Below are 18486 nucleotides of genomic sequence, written 5' to 3' on the forward strand. Positions count from 1 at the left end.
AAAAGTATGTATACTGTATACTGTAGGGGCTATGAAATGAGTTTGCTGTTTTAGTGACCCAATCCCTACAGATTATCTTTGGTCTGATAACACTCTGACAATCTGTATCTCAAGTTCGTCAGTCCGTAATTTATTTTCCAATTCCTAGTAACTTATCATAATGGAACTGTTTGGCTCTAAAATTTGTGCAATTTTCAGGATATATGGAACAGCAGAGAACAGCAGCCTTGGGATTGAAGAACACTTCTCATCCTTTATTTCATAGTCTTATAAATCATGTGTGGATGTGTTCTTATGATCACAGCAAATTCAGCCATGTAATGGATTACACAATATTTCCTCCTCTGGATAAATGTATATTGTGAGACGACAGCTTGAAACCAACAAGATTGAAATTTCTCCTGAAAACACTTCAAATAAATTGTGCATGATTGTAACAGAGAAAATGCCTGATTAAATAATAAAGGACATGAACAATTTACATTTAAATAGAAGCATCCTTGTTGAATTGAAGAAACGTTTGTTACCATGCACCTTGATGAGCCCCATGTGTAACACTTTGTCATGCTTGGGAGCAAATTGTATGATAAGTTGCCCTGGCCTTGTTTCCCTGGTTGCTATCATTACCATCATATATAAGTATTTTATTATCGATACCATTCAGCCTAAGATACTGTTTGCTGTCAATGTCCAAGGTATTTGGGTATTAGCAATTTCATTGTTTCAACCAAATAGCACTAACATTTCAATTCTTCACCCAGAATTTTTTTCCCCAAAGTGAATGAATCATTTCTTAGCAGAGTATATAAGACTATACATGATAAATTCTTTAAAGTCTATACATTGGACAAACGCCTCTGTTGGCCTTCACTAGCTTATGACCTTCCATTACATGACCTCTATGAACACACACACCACACAGGGACTGGATTGAGAAAGGTCTATCTTACCTGGATAAATAGTGCCTCCAATGATACGTCCCAAGGGATACCATGCTCTATCATCAAACCAGTTATGAAACTTGTAGAATCCTTCCTCAGCTAGGAAGCGGGTTGTTCGGTAGTTGAAGTAGGGATCAAATTCGTGAATGACGCTTTCAAAACGCAGGACAGAAAAGAGACGTGTAGCGAAGGCTGAAAGAAAACAATTTCAAAACTTTCAATGAACATTTCCTAAACTCTATTAACAAGGGGTGTTGGTGGCTATACCAGATAACTTGTTGGTCGAATCCTCCAGTTAACCAATCTGTTCATGTCCTTCAATGAAATAGATAAACAGACCACCTAGTATATGTTGATTTATACTGCCATTTCGCATGATGAGGGATGAGTATATCTATACTGTACATGTATTTGAAGGTCCTTGTACCAGCATCAAGGTCAGTCCAATAGTTCTGGATATATTCTACTTCATACAATTCTACTGGTATTCACTTGTCAGTTGGACCAGAGGGCTGGCAAATTCACCGATATGGGAAAAAGATTTGATGGTCTCCGACCTCAACCCACTGGATTTGCTCATCCCTGGTGATATGCCTTCTGTTCATACTGCTTTGAAGAAGAATGACTCACAGGATCGAAAATGTCAATAGCAAACAACAATGTACAATGTTATGTTTGCATGAAATGTGTGTAAACTACCAAATACAAGAAAAGGCAATCACAAATATGAGTTTTATTTCAAATTTGAAACATATTTTATGTAGGATATTGCTATACACCCAGTTGCCTAGGGCAAAATAGGTGAAATTTTATTGTTACCTGCCCTGATAATATATGATTTGTTGTTTGTTGACATCAAATGAGAGGCATTGAGTATACAGTATACACGACATAATTATCAGGGCTTGGATTAGTTCCTCAGGCACGCAACTTTTCAAGTTATGTGACCTTATGTCTGATTGCTATTTTGTATCAATTCCTTACATACAAGTGTTATGTAGGTCATTTCCCCCACACTCATCATGACCTGAGTTCAATTAGTCTAGAACATTCCCAAGGTCACTGCCCTTGATGACCTCACAACCTTGAATTCAATTAGTCATGTTTGGAATGTTCTGGAAAGTTGATTAGTTGTGTAAGGGAGATAATTTTAGAACAGTAATTAGCATGTCAATAAAAGTTCTAGATTGTTCTTATATGCCTTTATAAAAGGGACGTGCACAGCTTCCAGTCAGACTTTTGGGATCGTGTCTCTTGTGTGTTACTAAACTCCAGCAGTAGTCATTCTCAAGACTTTTCAAGACCTTCACTGCCAACGCTGGATTTATACTGTGGACTTTGTGCAGCTGCAAGCCTGCAAGGACTGTTCATTCATCCAACTGACTGTTACAACTCTGAGACTGGAGCTTTGCCGTCCCAGCTGAGATAAGTAGTCTGTACACTTTTAAAGCTTGTACTCTATCCCTGACTTAGCAATTAGTTTTATTTTTGTAATAAATTTGTTTAAACGTTAACTGCTGAGTTCACCCTTTTGTTCGTTTTTTCTGCACGTAACAAATTGGGGGCTCGTCCGGGAGACGAATATTTGAGCCGTTTGACAACATTTTGACAGCCTTTTCAAAACTACTGTATACTGTGAACTCAGCGAAATTTAATCATGGCGGAATTTAACCAGACGAATTTATGGATGACCTTGATCAGGACACATTTAATTCCCTCAGAAAAGACAACCTCATAACACTGGCCAATTTCCTTAAAGTAGAAGTCAAAAGATCTATGCGCAAGAGGGAAATACAGTACGTATTGCCAAACATCTAGTGATTTAGGCCAATTTGAGGAATCCACCCTGAAAGATTATGAGCCCGAGTCTACCTCTGAACTCAGAAAATTAGAATTAGAAATGCAGACAAATTTGGAGATCAAGAAACTAGAATTACAAATGAGAGAGAAAGAATTACAAATGGAAGAAAGACAGAGAGAAAAGGAGAGAGAATTGGAAGAACATCGACTACAGTTAGAAATGAGACGTTTAGAGCTTGGACAGTCAGGAAAATTCTTCCCTTCAGACAAGTTTGACATCACTAAGCATTTCAGGTTAGTTCCCCCTTTCCAAGAAAAGGATGTTGATAAATATTTCCTCATTTTGAGAAAATTGCTCAGAGTCTGAATTGGCCTAAGGAGTCCTGGTCTATGCTTTTGCAGAGTGCTTTGGTGGGTAAAGCCAGAGAAATTTACATTCAGTTGTCAGTAGAGCAGGCTTCAGATTATGATTCTGTGAAGGAATTAATTCTCAAGGGCTATGAGTTGGTGCCTGAAGCTTACCGTCAGAAATTTAGGGATTGTGAGAAGGTGAAGGATCAAACTTATGTTGAATTTGCTCGAACAAAAGAACAACTGTTTGATCGTTGGTGTCTCTTCTGAAAAGGTCAGTCAGAATTATGACAAATTACGACAACTTGTTTTGATTGAGGAATTTAAAAGGTGCATCCGGAGTGACATCAAGACGTTTATCAATGAACAAAAGGCAGATACATTGGAGGTTGCTGCACGTTTGGCCGATGATTATTCATTGACCACAAATCTTCATTTCTCAGCAAACCATCCCAGTCCTTTTCATACAGAAACAATGCAGGTAAATTTAACTCCTCCTTTTCATCCAAGAATTTTCAAAGGAGAGTAGGAAATCAAATGACAACAGTTCACAGAGTTCAAGTAACACTTCCACATCATCAGATCCCAAGTCTCAATCTCCTTCTGACAAACAGTTTGGTACACTTTCTTGTAATTATTGTAAGAAAGACGGCCATTTAATGTCAGAGTGTTTCAAATTGAAAAGAAAACGTGAAGGTCAAAGTGGTCAAAGTGGATCTAAGCCACCGGCTTTATTTCTTCATCAACTCAATTAGAGTCTAATAATGTGTGCAACACATTTTCTGAGGTTAAACCCCTCTTATCCCCAATTAATGAGGTCAAGGTCAATTCTTCTCAAGATAGCATTATGGGTATTTTCGAACCATTTATTCATGATGGTTTTATATCACTTTCTAGTGATTTTTCTTCCGCTACCCCTGTCAAAATTTTAAGAGATACCGGGGCTTCCCAGTCTCTTTTGTTGGCAGATACCCTGCCGTTTTCTGAAAAGTCATTTTCAGGTTCTAAAGTTCTTATTAAGGGGGTAGATTGTAATGACTACATTCCTGTTCCTCTCCATAATGTCTATTTGTCTTCGGACTTTGTTTCTGGACCTGTGACTTTAGGTATTAGGCCTTTTTTGCCTTTTGAAGGGATTCACCTTCTTCTTGGAAACGACCTTGCTGGGGACAAGGTCATTACTAATCCACTTGTGACTGATAATCCTAGTTTAGATCAGGATCCAGAGCCAATTGAACAAGAGATACCCGATTTATTTCCTTCATGTGCCATTACTCGAGCCATGTCAAAGAAAACTTCCGAGAATCAAAATACTCTCAAAAATAATGTCACAGATGTTGACTTAAATGACACCTTTCTCAGTCAGGTGTTTGACACGGATCATTCCGTTATCCCTCGTGGATTTGAAACTTCCAGTAAAACTTCTGCTGACCAAAGTCAGACATTTTCTAGATCAAATCTCATTGCAGAACAACACAAAGACCCAGATATTTTGTCTTTGTTTGACAGGGTAGATGATGAAGGTAAAACTTCAGATAGCTCTGTTTCCTATTATACAAAATCTGGTATTCTCATGCGTAAATGGAGACCTCCAGATGTTTTGGTTGATGACGATTGGGCTATAAAACATCAAATTGTGGTTCCAAAGCCCTACCATGCTGAAATATTGCGCCTGGCCCATGAAACCCCCTGGGCTGGTCACTTAGGAGTCAGGAAAACTTATCATAAAATTCTCAGTCACTTTTATTGGCCTAATCTCAGGCAGGATGTAGCACATTTCTGTAAAACTTGTCACACATGTCAAATGGTAGGAAAGCCAAATCAGACCATTCCAAAGGCCCCTTTACAGCCAATTCCTGCATTTCAAGAACCATTTAGTAGGATACTAATAGACTGTGTTGGGCCCCTACCAAAAACAAGATCAGGAAATGAGTACATGTTGACAATTATGTGTACATCAACTCGGTTCCCAGAAGCCATACCACTGAGAAACATAAAGACAAAGACTATAGTGAGAGCTTTAGTCAAATTTTTCACTTTATTTGGCCTCCCTAAATGTGTCCAGTCCGATCAAGGCTCCAACTTTATGTCTGGTATTTTTCAACAAGTAATGGATCAGCTAGGCATTAAACAGTATAGGTCATCCGCCTATCATCCAGAAAGTCAGGGTGCTCTTGAGCGATTTCATCAAACTTTGAAAAACATGATTAGGACCTACTGTTTTGACACAGAGAAGCAGTGGGATGAAGGAATTCATTTTCTGCTCTTTGCTGTTAGAGAGTCAATTCAGGAGTCTCTTGGTTTTAGCCCATTTGAGCTTGTATTTGGACATACAGTCCGTGGCCCACTTAAGCTCGTTAAAGAGAAATTCCTGTCTGACGACGATGATTGTCTGAATATTTTGCAATATGTGTCAGATTTTCGTACAAAACTCTCTAAAGCATGTGAATTAGCCAGAGAAAATCTTGAGTCATCTCAGCAGTCAATGAAAACCAAATATGATAAAAGCACCTCAAAACGGAAGTTTGAACCAGGTCAAAAAGTTCTTGTTCTACTTCCAATTCCTGGCAAACCACTCCATGCTCGTTACTTTGGGCCATATCTAATTGATAAGAAATTGAGTGATTTAAATTACATCATAATAACACCTGACAGGCGAAAACAAAAACAGCTATGTCACATAAATATGCTTAAGCCATATTTGGATAGGGATAATCCTACTATAACTCAGCCTGTCAGTGCAGTCAGTTCAACCATTATGAAGATAGTGATACTGAAACTGACTTGAGTGAAAATACTCTAAACTCAAAGCTGGGCTCGGTCAAGCTTCAGAACTCAGAAATCCTGGAGAAGCTGGAGTCTACAAAGTTGGCACACCTCCAGCCAGAACAACAACAACAGGTGAAAGAACTGCTCCACGAATATAAACACCTGTTTCAAGATGTTCCAACGAGGACGAACGTCATCTATCACGACGTTGATGTTGGGGACAGTAAGCCTGTAAAACAACATCCATACAGACTGAATCCAACAAAAGCGAAATATCTCCAGGAAGAAGTCAAATACCTGCTGGACAATGACTTTATTGAACCCAGTAAAAGTAACTGGAGTTCGCCGTGCATACTTGTTCCCAAATCAGATCACAGTTATCGTATGTGCACGGACTTTAGGAAGGTCAACACTTTAACAAAGACAGACACTTTCCCAATCCCGAGGATTGATGACTGCATCGACCGAGTGGGAAAAGCCAAGTATGTGACAAATTTGACCTACTGAAGGGATTTTGGCAAGTCCCTCTGACGGATCGTGCTCGTGAAATATCCGCCTTTGTTACACCAGACGGATTGTTCCAGTACAAGGTGATGCCATTCGGAATGAAGAACTCTCCGGCAACGTTCCAACGGATGATCAACGACGTCATATCCGGGCTAGACGGGTGTGCAGCTTACGTTGACGACGTCGTCCTGTATAGTGACACCTGGGAGGAACACATCAAGCTCATGCGGAAGTTCTTTGAGAGACTGAGCAAAGCAATGTTGACTGTCAACCTTGCCAAATCTGAGTTTGGTTGGGCAGGGTAACTTACCTCGGACATACTGTAGGACAGGGTGAGGTAAAACCTGTTGATGCCAAAATCAGTGCCATTTCAAGTTTTCCCATACCAAACTGCAAACGACAACTGATGCGCTTTCTCGGTATGGCTGGTTACTACAGAAAATTCTGTCCAAATTTCTCCACAATTACTGAGCCTTTGACTAACTTACTTAAAAAGAAAGTAAAGTTTGTTTGGTCAGAGCAATGCCAACAGGCATTTGATACACTTAAAGCCATACTGCAAAGTGCCCCAGTGTTGTCTGCACCAGATTTCACTTTGCCATTCAAATTAGCTGTAGATGCTAGTGATACGGCTGCTGGTGCTGTTTTATTGCAAGAGGATAGTCATGGTATAGATCATCCTGTTTGCTATTTTTCACGCAAATTTAACAAATCCCAGAGAAACTACTCTACAATTGAAAAAGAGTGTTTATCTTTGATATTAGCTTTACAGCATTTTGAAGTTTATGTTACTTCTTCAAATCAGCCAATAGTGGTTTATATTGATCACAACCCTCTTGTTTTTCTGCAGAAATTTAAAGGCAAAAATCAGAGATTGCTAAGATGGAGTTTAATGTTACAGGAGTTTAATCTTGACATTAGACATATCAAAGGCAGAGACAATTTAATTGCAGACTGTCTCTCTCGTATTTAGAAATTATTGTTGTTCACTTTCAAGAAATTTTATTGTTGTTCACTTTCAAGAAATTTTACTTTAGAGTAAAACAAATTTGAGTACTTAAATCTTTTTCAAGATTACATTTGTAAAAGAAAGATTTTTCTTTGAAAAATTTTCTTTTTTGAAGAGGGGGTGTGTTATGTAGGTCATTTCCCCCACACTCATCATGACCTGAGTTCAATTAGTCTAGAACATTCCCAAGGTCACTGCCCTTGATGACCTCACAACCTTGAATTCAATTAGTCATGTTTGGAATGTTCTGGAAAGTTGATTAGTTGTGTAAGGGAGATAATTTTAGAACAGTAATTAGCATGTCAATAAAAGTTTAGATTGTTCTTATATGCCTTTATAAAAGGGACGTGCACAGCTTCCAGTCAGACTTTTGGGATCGTGTCTCTTGTGTGTTACTAAACTCCAGCAGTAGTCATTCTCAAGACTTTTCAAGACCTTCACTGCCAACGCTGGATTTATACTGTGGACTTTATGCAGCTGCAAGCCTGCAAGGACTGTTCATTCATCCAACTGACTGTTACAACTCTGAGACTGGAGCTTTGCCGTCCCAGCTGAGATAAGTAGTCTGTACACTTTTAAAGCTTGTACTCTATCCCCGACTTAGCAATTAGTTTTATTTTTGTAATAAATTCTGTTTAAAACGTTATTTGCTGAGTTCACCCTTTTGTTCGTTTTCTCTGCACGTAACACAAGTATGTCTGTCTGTCTGTATGTATGTAAACAGTATGTACTGTACCTTTCATGATCTGGGATATAAACCTTTACTTCATATTTATCAAACTTTAATACATGTTCAGAAGTGTATCTCTGAGTCAAGATATGAAAATGCTTCAGTCATAACATATCAAAGTTAAAGATACATTGAGAGGCTGCAGTGGGCAATATTCAAGAAGTGGTTTGGCCATAAACTGATGATATAAATCACCACAAGGCACTACTGGAAGCAGCAAGTGCCAAGGGCACACACTCTCTATGTTTTGTCTTCAGCAGTTGTGAGGTCATCAGTTTGTGGCCTTACCATTTTATGATTGTTGGCCCTGTGGTGAAATAAAATGTCAACAGTAAAGAGTACTCACACAATATCATGGCACATCCAAGGATCAACAACTTCAGAAAAGTATCTTGTTTTTCATAGGACATTCTGATGCCCATTATGGAGGGCACAGTGTACGTCTGTGTGCCTGCCTTCATTTTGGTTGCCTGCAAAGAAAACATTAACATTTGCAACTGCTTTCTTGACCAACAGGTCACTAAAGCCCCATAAGTATACATCTGTCATTGAGAATGACAGTCTTGTGCATGCAATAAAAATGCTCTACTGTATACCCAAAGCCAAGAGCATAAACAAATTATGTACCTCTGCACGTTTTCTTTGGACTGTATAAAGCAGGCTAATGGACAATGGTTCTACTCCGGACTGAAAAAGACACAATGTGTTCAACAGACTCAGTCCGCCTGAAAAGATCAAGATTTGTCTTGTATGCTCTTGTTAGTTTCAAAGCCAGTAGGAAGATGTCATCCTACGACATGCTTCAAACATTTTAAATTAGCAGAAATTGTTGTAGTTTTGCAAGAAAATAACAACAATATAACCAATTTGATGCACCCTCACAAAAAAAATGATGTATAAATGTATAATAGCAAGGTTATTGCTACAATATGACATAGTGACACTCAGACATTAGCGCTAAAATTGCCTTCCACTGTGCATCATGTGTTATGCTGTACTACTATCCTCCTTCATACTTTGCGGCATTTCTGTAATAACCTTATATTGCACAATTATAAACTAATTTCAGATGGAGTATCACCTTGTAGCTCTGTCTCCACTCACTCCCCACCTGGCCAACCACAGTCGTATGGACAGAATTACGATGCATTGTTAACATCGAGTACTCTTCATAATCATGAGACACCTTGTCAAATCCAGCGCTCGACATGTTGGTGTACATGTGTGTTTGTGCATATTACCATGGCGATACCAATACTTTTAAAATTGGCGCATTTAACACATCATAGATACATAAAACAAACACATCAACAACTCTGAGTGCTATACCTATACAAGGAAATGGCACTGCTGTTCTGACCCCCATCATTTCATAGACACTGTGATCATGGAGGTAGAGGGCTGCAACCTCCATCATAGTAATAGTATGATGAATTTATGTCCCTCAACGTTGACATGAAACATTTTTCAGAAAAATATTTCCTATTTCAAAGCAGATTTTCGTAAAGAAATGTATAAAACAGCACTTTCTTAGGGTTATCAAGAGACAGGTACTTCGGAAGCACTCGTATTTTCATCAAATTACTGAACATATGCCAGCACATGATGTAGTCAAGTACATACAATATGGAAGCTCAGAGGAGGGGACAAAGTAAATTAAGGGTTAAGCCACCCATGTTTTGTTGGGAACAAGAAATATTTGAAAAAATGGAGTAAAATTGTCTTTTAAGCACATTTTCAAAGCTTGTGTGTGCACTCGTTTGATCGCTAAAGAGGAAGCCATGTATATATAATGCAGAGCGTCAACCACAGGACAACAGCGCCACGTTTACAGCCCGAGGTCGACCGTGCCAAAGTTCATGTAGAACATCGAGAATTTCGCTCAAACCAAGTGAATCTTATTTCCAGAAATGAATCATGCCAGATAACGAACCCTTCAAAAGGCATGTGGACGTCACTAAGTGGTCCTGAAGCGCATAAAGATACGTTTTACATGAAACTTTTAGACAACCTCGTATAGCAGAACCCCAACCCACCTTTGAAGTCAGCTGAAAGAGACCGAAAGTAGTCGATTTTTCCCGAACACCCGATTCGTCAACGTGGCAGACCGAATAAGTAAGTTTAACGGGAGGTCGGAACATTTAGATGGTATGATCAAATTAAGTTATTTTAAGGTATTTATATTGTCATCCTTATAATATTGTTAAATTTTCTCTATTTCAATTAAAATCAAGCAGCCGCCTAAGTAGCCGGTGATCATGTAAAATGACTTCTGATTGGTTATGAGGCTTCCACAAAGATGAAATTTAGTTGGCTATTATTAGCTACCTGAATGACGTCAGTGGGATATTAGCATCACAGTACCGAGAGCCGATCGATTCAAGATAATACGTATACACATCAAATTCGAGAGGAAAAATATTGAATCTGTCGTTGAATTTCTCGGTAAGTACGACAACATATTCTTCGTATATACCACACGATTTTTTCATATTCAAAAGTTATACACAACATATGAAAAACGCGAAGTGTTTGCCTTTGACAGCGGTTCGTATAAGTTAGCATGCAGTGTTACCGTGTCACTGCAGGCAGTGGCATACACTATCTCCTCCAAGTCTTGGGCGACTGTACGGAAGCTGTAATTTGACGTAATCGTCCGTCGACACATACACAAAACATCCAGTGACAATATTTTTATCGCTTAAAATACGCCTCGTTCCATCAAAATTGCTCTGTGTAAAAATTTTAATCGACATTTTTTTCAAGTGTTTTTGTACATCCACATCCACACTCCCTCCTTTCAACGTAGATTTTTAAATTTTTAATATCTTCATTCTCAAGTGACAAGTACAGTCTACTTGTCAGTCGTTTGCTAGTGTAGTGTGCATTTCAGATTACGTTCAGATAGCGGATGACTTGAAGAGCAATGATGAATAAACAAGAAAATCTGTCGTCTTGTGTTGCACATGTTCGGCTTGTGCCTGTTGTCTTCGGAAGCTGAATTGTGAACCGGTCGTTGAGGTCTCGACCTCATTCAGTCATGCAAAGTTATCCACGTTGCAATACGATATACAGACATATGAGAATGCGACTGAAAAACCGCAATTATGGATGACCATGAACGAGATTGAAATGTAACTTTGATTTGTTTGCGAACGCACGGACCAGTCGCATAATAATAACTATTCCGTAATTCTGGCTATTTCGTACAGCGCTTGTAAAATTGTAGACAAAACGTACACACCCACCGCGGTAACATCGCGAACGAACTAAAATTTGTAATTGGATCGTGTATTTACTGGCGTGAAAAGGTCATTTCGCCCGTCAAAATGTCAGCTCTGTAGAATTCTAGGGCTTCGTGTCCAAATAAATGTCTAAACATGTGTGTGTAAGGGGCTTCAAAACTCATATAAGTGTGTTCAATCTCACAAAAACAAAATACGCGAGGCCAAACTACCGGCAGTTTTACGCGTCGCAGCATAATATAAACATCGGCGAACCCTCATGTATGATCAGGGCTGGTAAATAGTACACTAAGAATGCAGGTACCTCTCAGTAATAGGAGGACGCGTGGAAAAAAATAATAATTGTGCACAATAAAACCGCACCAAATATTTGAACGTCTGTTTGTAGAGAAAAAGCCATGAAGTTCAAGTGAAAATCAATTTCCTTTGTGAAAATATTGACCATCCTCATCTTGGTGTAGAGTTTGAACAATGAAGAATGCCTGAATCGCACCGCTAAAAAAAAACTGTTCAGTTTTTGATAATGATTTTTTTAACTTAAAAAGACTTAGGTCTCGACTTTAAGGTAAGAGGTTAAGATGGAAAAAGGGTATTGCATTTGCATGGCATAACATGATGTCAAAGCCATTCTGTCACGTTCATGGCATAAAAATTAGGCCCTAAAATTTTCAACTTCACATGGCTTCAATTTGCACACTGTGATAGCTATGGAAATTTAACTGAATCAATGCAATACAATGCATCAATCTGCCCTTCATACTTTGTTTTACTTGTGTTTATTTTGGTAACTTTTTTGTAACATTTGCAGCAAATCAATGAATCTATTTCAGTCATTGCATTAAAAGTGTCATGCCCCAGGCCAGTTGTTGGCATAGTTTTTATCACAGTACTAGTCCCCCCACAAAAGGACTGTTTCGATAAAGCGTTCCAGTATTTTTTTTTTTTGAAGGACATTGATACATGCAAATTTTTCATCACACCCTTGACGTGTCTTTAGAAAAAAATGTTTTATCATTCAGTGATGTTTGCCGATTGTCACCATTTGCACCAATTATCTTATCAAAATACTATAACATTTCAATTCAAGTTGCCATTATGACTTTTCTTTCTTGGGGGAGGTATATGTAAGCTGATAATGATAATCCATGTTGCAATCACATTGTTCCAAACACCAAGTTGTTGAAAATTTCCGATACCAAGCACCAAATAATAATAAAAATATTGTAATTTTACATAAATTTATTTGAGTCAAGGTGTAACTTTGTTTTGCAGCTGCATACTAAAATATCTTAAGACATCACATATTGTTTCCTGTATAGCCATAAGAAATGAGTCAAAAATGTCTGGCAGTGGTGTACTGTGTCATGGTAGTCATCACAACTTCCAATAAGTGTTTACATTTTTTAGGAAAAGCAATTATAACTGTCACTATCAAGAAACCTAAACAATACAAATTGATTATATATTTATATATATATATATATATATATATATATATATATATATATATATATATATATATATATATATATAATCCCTCGAGGACATCTGTATACTTCAGTATATATATATATTATATATATATATATATATATATATATATATATATATATATATATATATATATATATGCACATAGTCTCTCACACAGACGCATGTATGTGTGTGTGTATATATATATATATATATATATATGCACATACACAGTCTCTCACACACACACATATATATGTGTGTGTATATATGTATATATATATATATTTTTTTTCATTTATTTATTTATTAATACACACACATATAGCGTATATATTTAAATATATGTGCATGTGTATCTATATGAGTGCTCGTGTCTTTGCTTGTTGGGTGTCGTAGACAGACCATTTTTATGGGCAATTTCTTTTGCACCATTGACGCAATTGACATTGACAAGCTATTTGTTGATGTGTGTGTGTATTGTAACGGTGACACAAAGAGGAATGAGAAGCTAATTACAAGTGCATAGTAATTGCATGCTACACTCTATAATGGCAGAGACATGCGTGTAACTAGGCTGTATCTATTGTGGTTCAATAATGTGAAATGATGTTTTACAGTCAAGCTGAAGATAACCAAAAAATGTGACATTTATATTATACCGACATTGATATCAACCATTTCCCTTGAAACTTTGAAATTTTTCAGAAGGCAAACAATTTACAAACAACATTGTAATTTTAGTTCTCCTATTTTGTACCAGCTACTGAGAAAAATTACTGAATTATAAATTACTCAATTATAAATTATTGATTTAAATGATTGAGCATTTTACTCACCATGAAAAATTGAAAATTTAAAAATTGAAATTGAATTGATTGAAAAGCCAGACTTAAAATCAGTTGTCTTTATGTTTAATGGAAAATTGCAAAACAATTTGAAAACGTGAGTCAAAAAGCCTCATGAAATATTTTAACAGTATATTTATAAATTAAAGCAACTTTAACTTATATTATCAACGATAGCTAATAATGGATGATATATATTTGCATTTCCAGGATTTCTTTGTATATTACACTGTCTGTTTTCAGATCGTATCATTGCTGCATTCATTTATCCTAGTTTACAGCTGCTGCCAAACCCCATACAGACTATTCTTCATATATATCATCATTGAAAGTAGACAGAAAACTGTGCTTGGTATTGAACTTGTATAATGCCTCTTTTGTTCAGTCAAATTTTTATCTATCGTTAAACCTGAATTTATAATGAATAGGATTATGTATATGTGTGAAAATTGATCAAGCAGAAGAATTTTGACTCTTTAAAAATATCTAACCAGAGATGTTGTTTGCATCTCAAAAAGACTTACTAGGCTAATATATTTAAGAATTTGATATAAATATTAATCGTGTGGAATTTTTTCAATTTTTTTATACATATTTTGTTAAAAGTTACAGTATGTTGGAGTTATAAATTGAATGACCTTCAAACATTATCAGTTTATTTTCATAAATGGTAGTGACTTACTTTTTTTTCCCCCAGGAACTATCTACTTCAGGATGATAATATTACAAAAGATAAATTAGTTTCCCATCAAGCCACTTTGTGAGAGTAGCAGTATCTGGCCAACATGGCAGATGGTTATCAACCATTAGAGTCAGAAACAACCAGTCTTGTGGACAGTACCGCCAAGAGGGACAGCGGGGGTAAACGCGAAGTAGAATGGGGCAAATTCGGTCTGAGCGAGGACGTCAAACAGAATGATAATGGCTACCAGCAAGGTGGGCCTCATGTCCAGGAATTATTCGATGAACAACAGGTAGGTATTCCTCCAAGACTTTAACAAATGAAACCCTCGTTTGGTAGTAGCATGTAAGTCATATATACTGACTATGCTTTTCATGCAGTCATACTGATCTTCATGATTCATGAATGTCATACTGACATGAATAATTTCTCAATGCTTTTGGATTACAAAAATCCAGAAGCTCAAGTGGACGTTGGCTAACGCTTTTCTGAGTAACAGAAATATATGCATATTGCAAAAGTAAATACGTCCCAGGAATATACTGCAGAAATAGTTGAAATTCACATTTTGATAGCCAAATTAATTCGACTTCACATAATACTGGGTGCTAGAGTTTTCTTAAAACAAAACTGTACTTGGTAAATCCCAGGAAAATACCAGTATCTCTCGGTACATATCCTCAATATATATTATTTTCTATCACTGTACTTGCACGTTACATCCCTTCTTACATGTAGATACAGTGAGTGAATGCTTTTGAACGCTTTGAATTTAATCCGATTAAAAGCTTCAGAGTCCCTGGAATCAATACACCTTTACCGGAGTACACTCAGGATTAATGTCATCCTTAGAATTGAAATCCCTGCTGATAAATGAACTGGGATATCCTGTACATAGCTGCATTATAATACCCTTAATTGCATCCTAAAATATTACTTTTATAAAGTGTGGATTTACCAATTATTTATTAGCTCAGAATTTGATTCATACAAATTGACAGAACTGCCACAAAATTAGTTGAGGCACCAAATAATACTACACACAGACCTCTTAATTGTTGACCGTATATGGCTGCTGTAATATTACCTACAGAACATTCAAGAACTCCATTAGATGCTATTTTTAAATTAATAAAAGCAAATTGCTTGAACAGGTTTTATTTAAATAGTTGCAATATTTTTTTGTTCAGTAAAGCTGAACCCCGTAAAATGCATGTTTACAGAAATCGTCAAGTCCCGGAGTGAATTGGAAATATGATACGCAATTTTCACAATTACATTCAATATGACTAGAATCTAGAAAGCTTGCTGAGACAGGTTGTAATGTAATGTTGATTTGTCACAATTACTAGCAACAATTAAATAAATTATTTGTGACATGGTACCATTACCATTAACCATTGTCCCCAGTCAGTTTACAAAGTAAACGATTATAACAAGTTACTAAATTAGATGTTAGACCGAGCGTTCACTTTTAGGAAACTCTTTTAGGCGGTTTCAGCCTTTATTTGGTAATTTTACTCGTAAGATACATCCTATGGATAATTGACAATACTCTGAGATGAGTTTCAAAGTTGCTCGGTCTTTTGCAGTTTACCATAGTCAGGTAAAGACATTTTATAGGCTTCTCAATCATGGTATATTAAATTGCATGAATAGCAATAGCAATGAAATCACCATATTTCTTGCTTGCTTCATAAAATTGAAGAAAATAGAAATTATCGCAACTTTTACTCATACTGCAGGCCATGATTCCATCGCTATATCCAAAGTACCACCAAACGTTGACCATATACTGGTAGCTTTGTTTACATTTCCATTATAATTATTCCAGACAGGAATTTAAAGCTGGCAAGCAAATATAAATTCTATACTCATAACCCTTACCTCTTTAAAATAATTTTTTTTCTTTGAAGTCGGATCAAATACAGCCATCCATCTGTCTGGTAGACTATTGATTTCTGATATAGCTGTAAGCTACATGTAAAATACAATGTTGTCAAGGAAACAAGTAGCCGTTAATCCTTCTCAGTAATATGCAGATTCTAATTGATGTCGATGCACACCAATATTTCCATCTGGAGAACCTTCATTATACAACAGATTATGGGTGAAACCAGAACTCTGGATTTCAAATGGACCACAGTACAAACAAACACACATGCAATAGAAATAAAACATTCATGTGTTTATATTGCTGTAACATAATGTCTTCACTATCCGTTCCCATAGAACACTTCGGTAGTCAGAGAGGTACATTTATTCCGGAGCATACCTATTTGTTCAATCAAGCCACAGGCCTATTCCAATTTCCCTAACGAAATTTTCAGTTAAATGATCAAATTGTCAAATACTTAATTTAATTACAGGTATGAGTGAGTATTACAAATCAGACATAACCAATACTCAGAGCACAGTACATTTTATTTTATTAGTTAACTGTGCCAGATTACACTTACAGGCATAATTGTACCCACTTTGTTTCAAAATTCCCTACAACATTGATGGCATGCATATGTGTATGTATGGAGCTTAAAACTGAAAGAAGGAGTCCTTATTGTAATATGCATACTGAGTATGGTCTGTTGTGATTTCAACGATTTGTCACGGTTAAGGCAAAAAAACAGGTTTTTTCATCCTAACTTGTATAGTCAATCTACCAAATGGCCCTTGTTTCTTTTTCTGAGTCAAAATAGTTTATCAGAATGTTGGAACTCCCTTTCCCCACCTAACACTTATCAGAAAATCGTTTCAAAATTTTCTATTTGTATTAATAATATTATAAATATTAGCTCTGCACTATATACCCATTTGAAATGTGACTTTAGGGCAGTCAAAAAATGTTTACTTATTTGAAAACAGTTGACTTTTAATCTTGATGATATCTGAGGAAACACTACATCGGTTGTTTGTTTGTTTGTTTGTTTTAGTGTTTGTATAGCTCTCTACAATATATAAAATTGTATAGCTCTATTGAAATAATTTTGTTGAAAGACTACTCAAAATAACAGCCATCTCTTTGCAGTCTACCAATAATATAATTCCTGTAAGCATATGGAGTAAACAGATGATTTCTCTTTTGTGTATTCAACATAACTGAACTAAACAATATCTATTTGTAAGAATACATTTTGTTTTGTACAACTCATAACAGTAATGTCCACCTTGAGGACAAATAAATGATTAGCCGTGCCAATTACATGACAAAACACATGCTATATCAGCTTCATGACTTAAGGTCTCTTCAAATAATATGGGATAAGGTAGCTGTAGTTTCCACACGTGAATTTTGTTTTTGACAAAGTGCACGTACAAACAACAACATTGACACATATTGTTCACTGTTCTTTTTAACTTTAGTCTTAGAATTTTCAAATTTAAACCCAGAAATCACTCGTTGGAAACTTGCATATGAAACTTCACTGTACATACTGCCATGGCTAATCATAAGTTTTGCATAATTTTGTCTACTTTATACTCATTTATTGAATGAAAATTATTATTTAGAATGATAATAATAATTATTACGACTATTATTTAAGAATAACTATCATTGTTGAATACTCAAAAATTAAATACGAAGTTCTCAGATGTACTTTTATTCTTGCATAAATCCTACCCAAGAAACTGTTGTCTTTCTGCCAAATCAACTCAAATTGATGTCTACAAAATAATACACTGAAATCAATGTCTACAAAATAATACACTGAAATCTCTGTTGACCATAGAATTCTGTACCATCCCTGGCTAATCTCACTCCTGGGTCCCATATTTCTTCACATTGATTATTTTTACCCATGTACCGTCCCCCCACCGACAGAATCACCCACAAGTTTGGCACTTGTCTCTCTATCTCCAGAGTGACAGAGACGGTAATGTATAATGAAAAAAATCTGTGTATGATACTGTTAGTCAGAAACACATTTATGGATTAATCAAATGAATATTTCATGCTTCTAAACAAAAACCCCGAACACAGCTTGTACACAGTAATCAATAATAGCTCCATACGGAGGCAGTTAGGATGCTATTCATATCGCAACATAAATTACCTATGCATGAGCACAAGTGGCCTGATGTTTCACTCTGTTCAATTCATTAACATACAGAATACAGACTTTAGCTGTGATT

General features: G+C 36.4%; 2 protein-coding genes across 7 annotated transcripts in view; one reads left to right on the forward strand and one right to left on the reverse strand.

Annotated features, from left to right (window-relative positions):
* Positions 1-18486, reverse strand: part of LOC139133540 (dolichyl-diphosphooligosaccharide--protein glycosyltransferase subunit STT3A) — a 58578-nt gene that overhangs the window by 9295 nt on the left and 30797 nt on the right. The window contains exons 1-4 of one of the 6 annotated variants that reach the window (XM_070700206.1): positions 10144-10263; positions 9189-9218; positions 8454-8577; positions 951-1133 (exon numbers count right to left, since the gene is read on the reverse strand). In XM_070700206.1, coding sequence (XP_070556307.1) covers positions 951-1133; positions 8454-8577; positions 9189-9218; positions 10144-10248 — 442 coding nt within the window. In that variant the 5' untranslated portion in view covers positions 10249-10263. Of the gene's footprint in view, positions 1-950; positions 1134-8453; positions 8578-8734; positions 8792-9188; positions 9333-10040; positions 10264-18486 lie in introns of those variants that run through there. The other 5 variants (XM_070700207.1, XM_070700209.1, XM_070700205.1 and 2 more) reach the window with 5 other exon arrangements.
* The window catches only part of LOC139133541 (solute carrier family 12 member 8-like), a 41494-nt gene continuing 33455 nt past the window's right edge, over positions 10448-18486 (forward strand). The window contains exons 1-2 of the mRNA XM_070700211.1: positions 10448-10552; positions 14371-14647. Of these exons, the coding sequence (XP_070556312.1) occupies positions 14459-14647 (189 nt within the window). The 5' untranslated portion in view covers positions 10448-10552; positions 14371-14458. The remainder of the gene's footprint in view (positions 10553-14370; positions 14648-18486) is intronic.

Source organism: Ptychodera flava, chromosome 5, assembly GCF_041260155.1.
Source record: "Ptychodera flava strain L36383 chromosome 5, AS_Pfla_20210202, whole genome shotgun sequence".
Lineage (NCBI taxonomy): Eukaryota > Metazoa > Hemichordata > Enteropneusta > Ptychoderidae > Ptychodera > Ptychodera flava.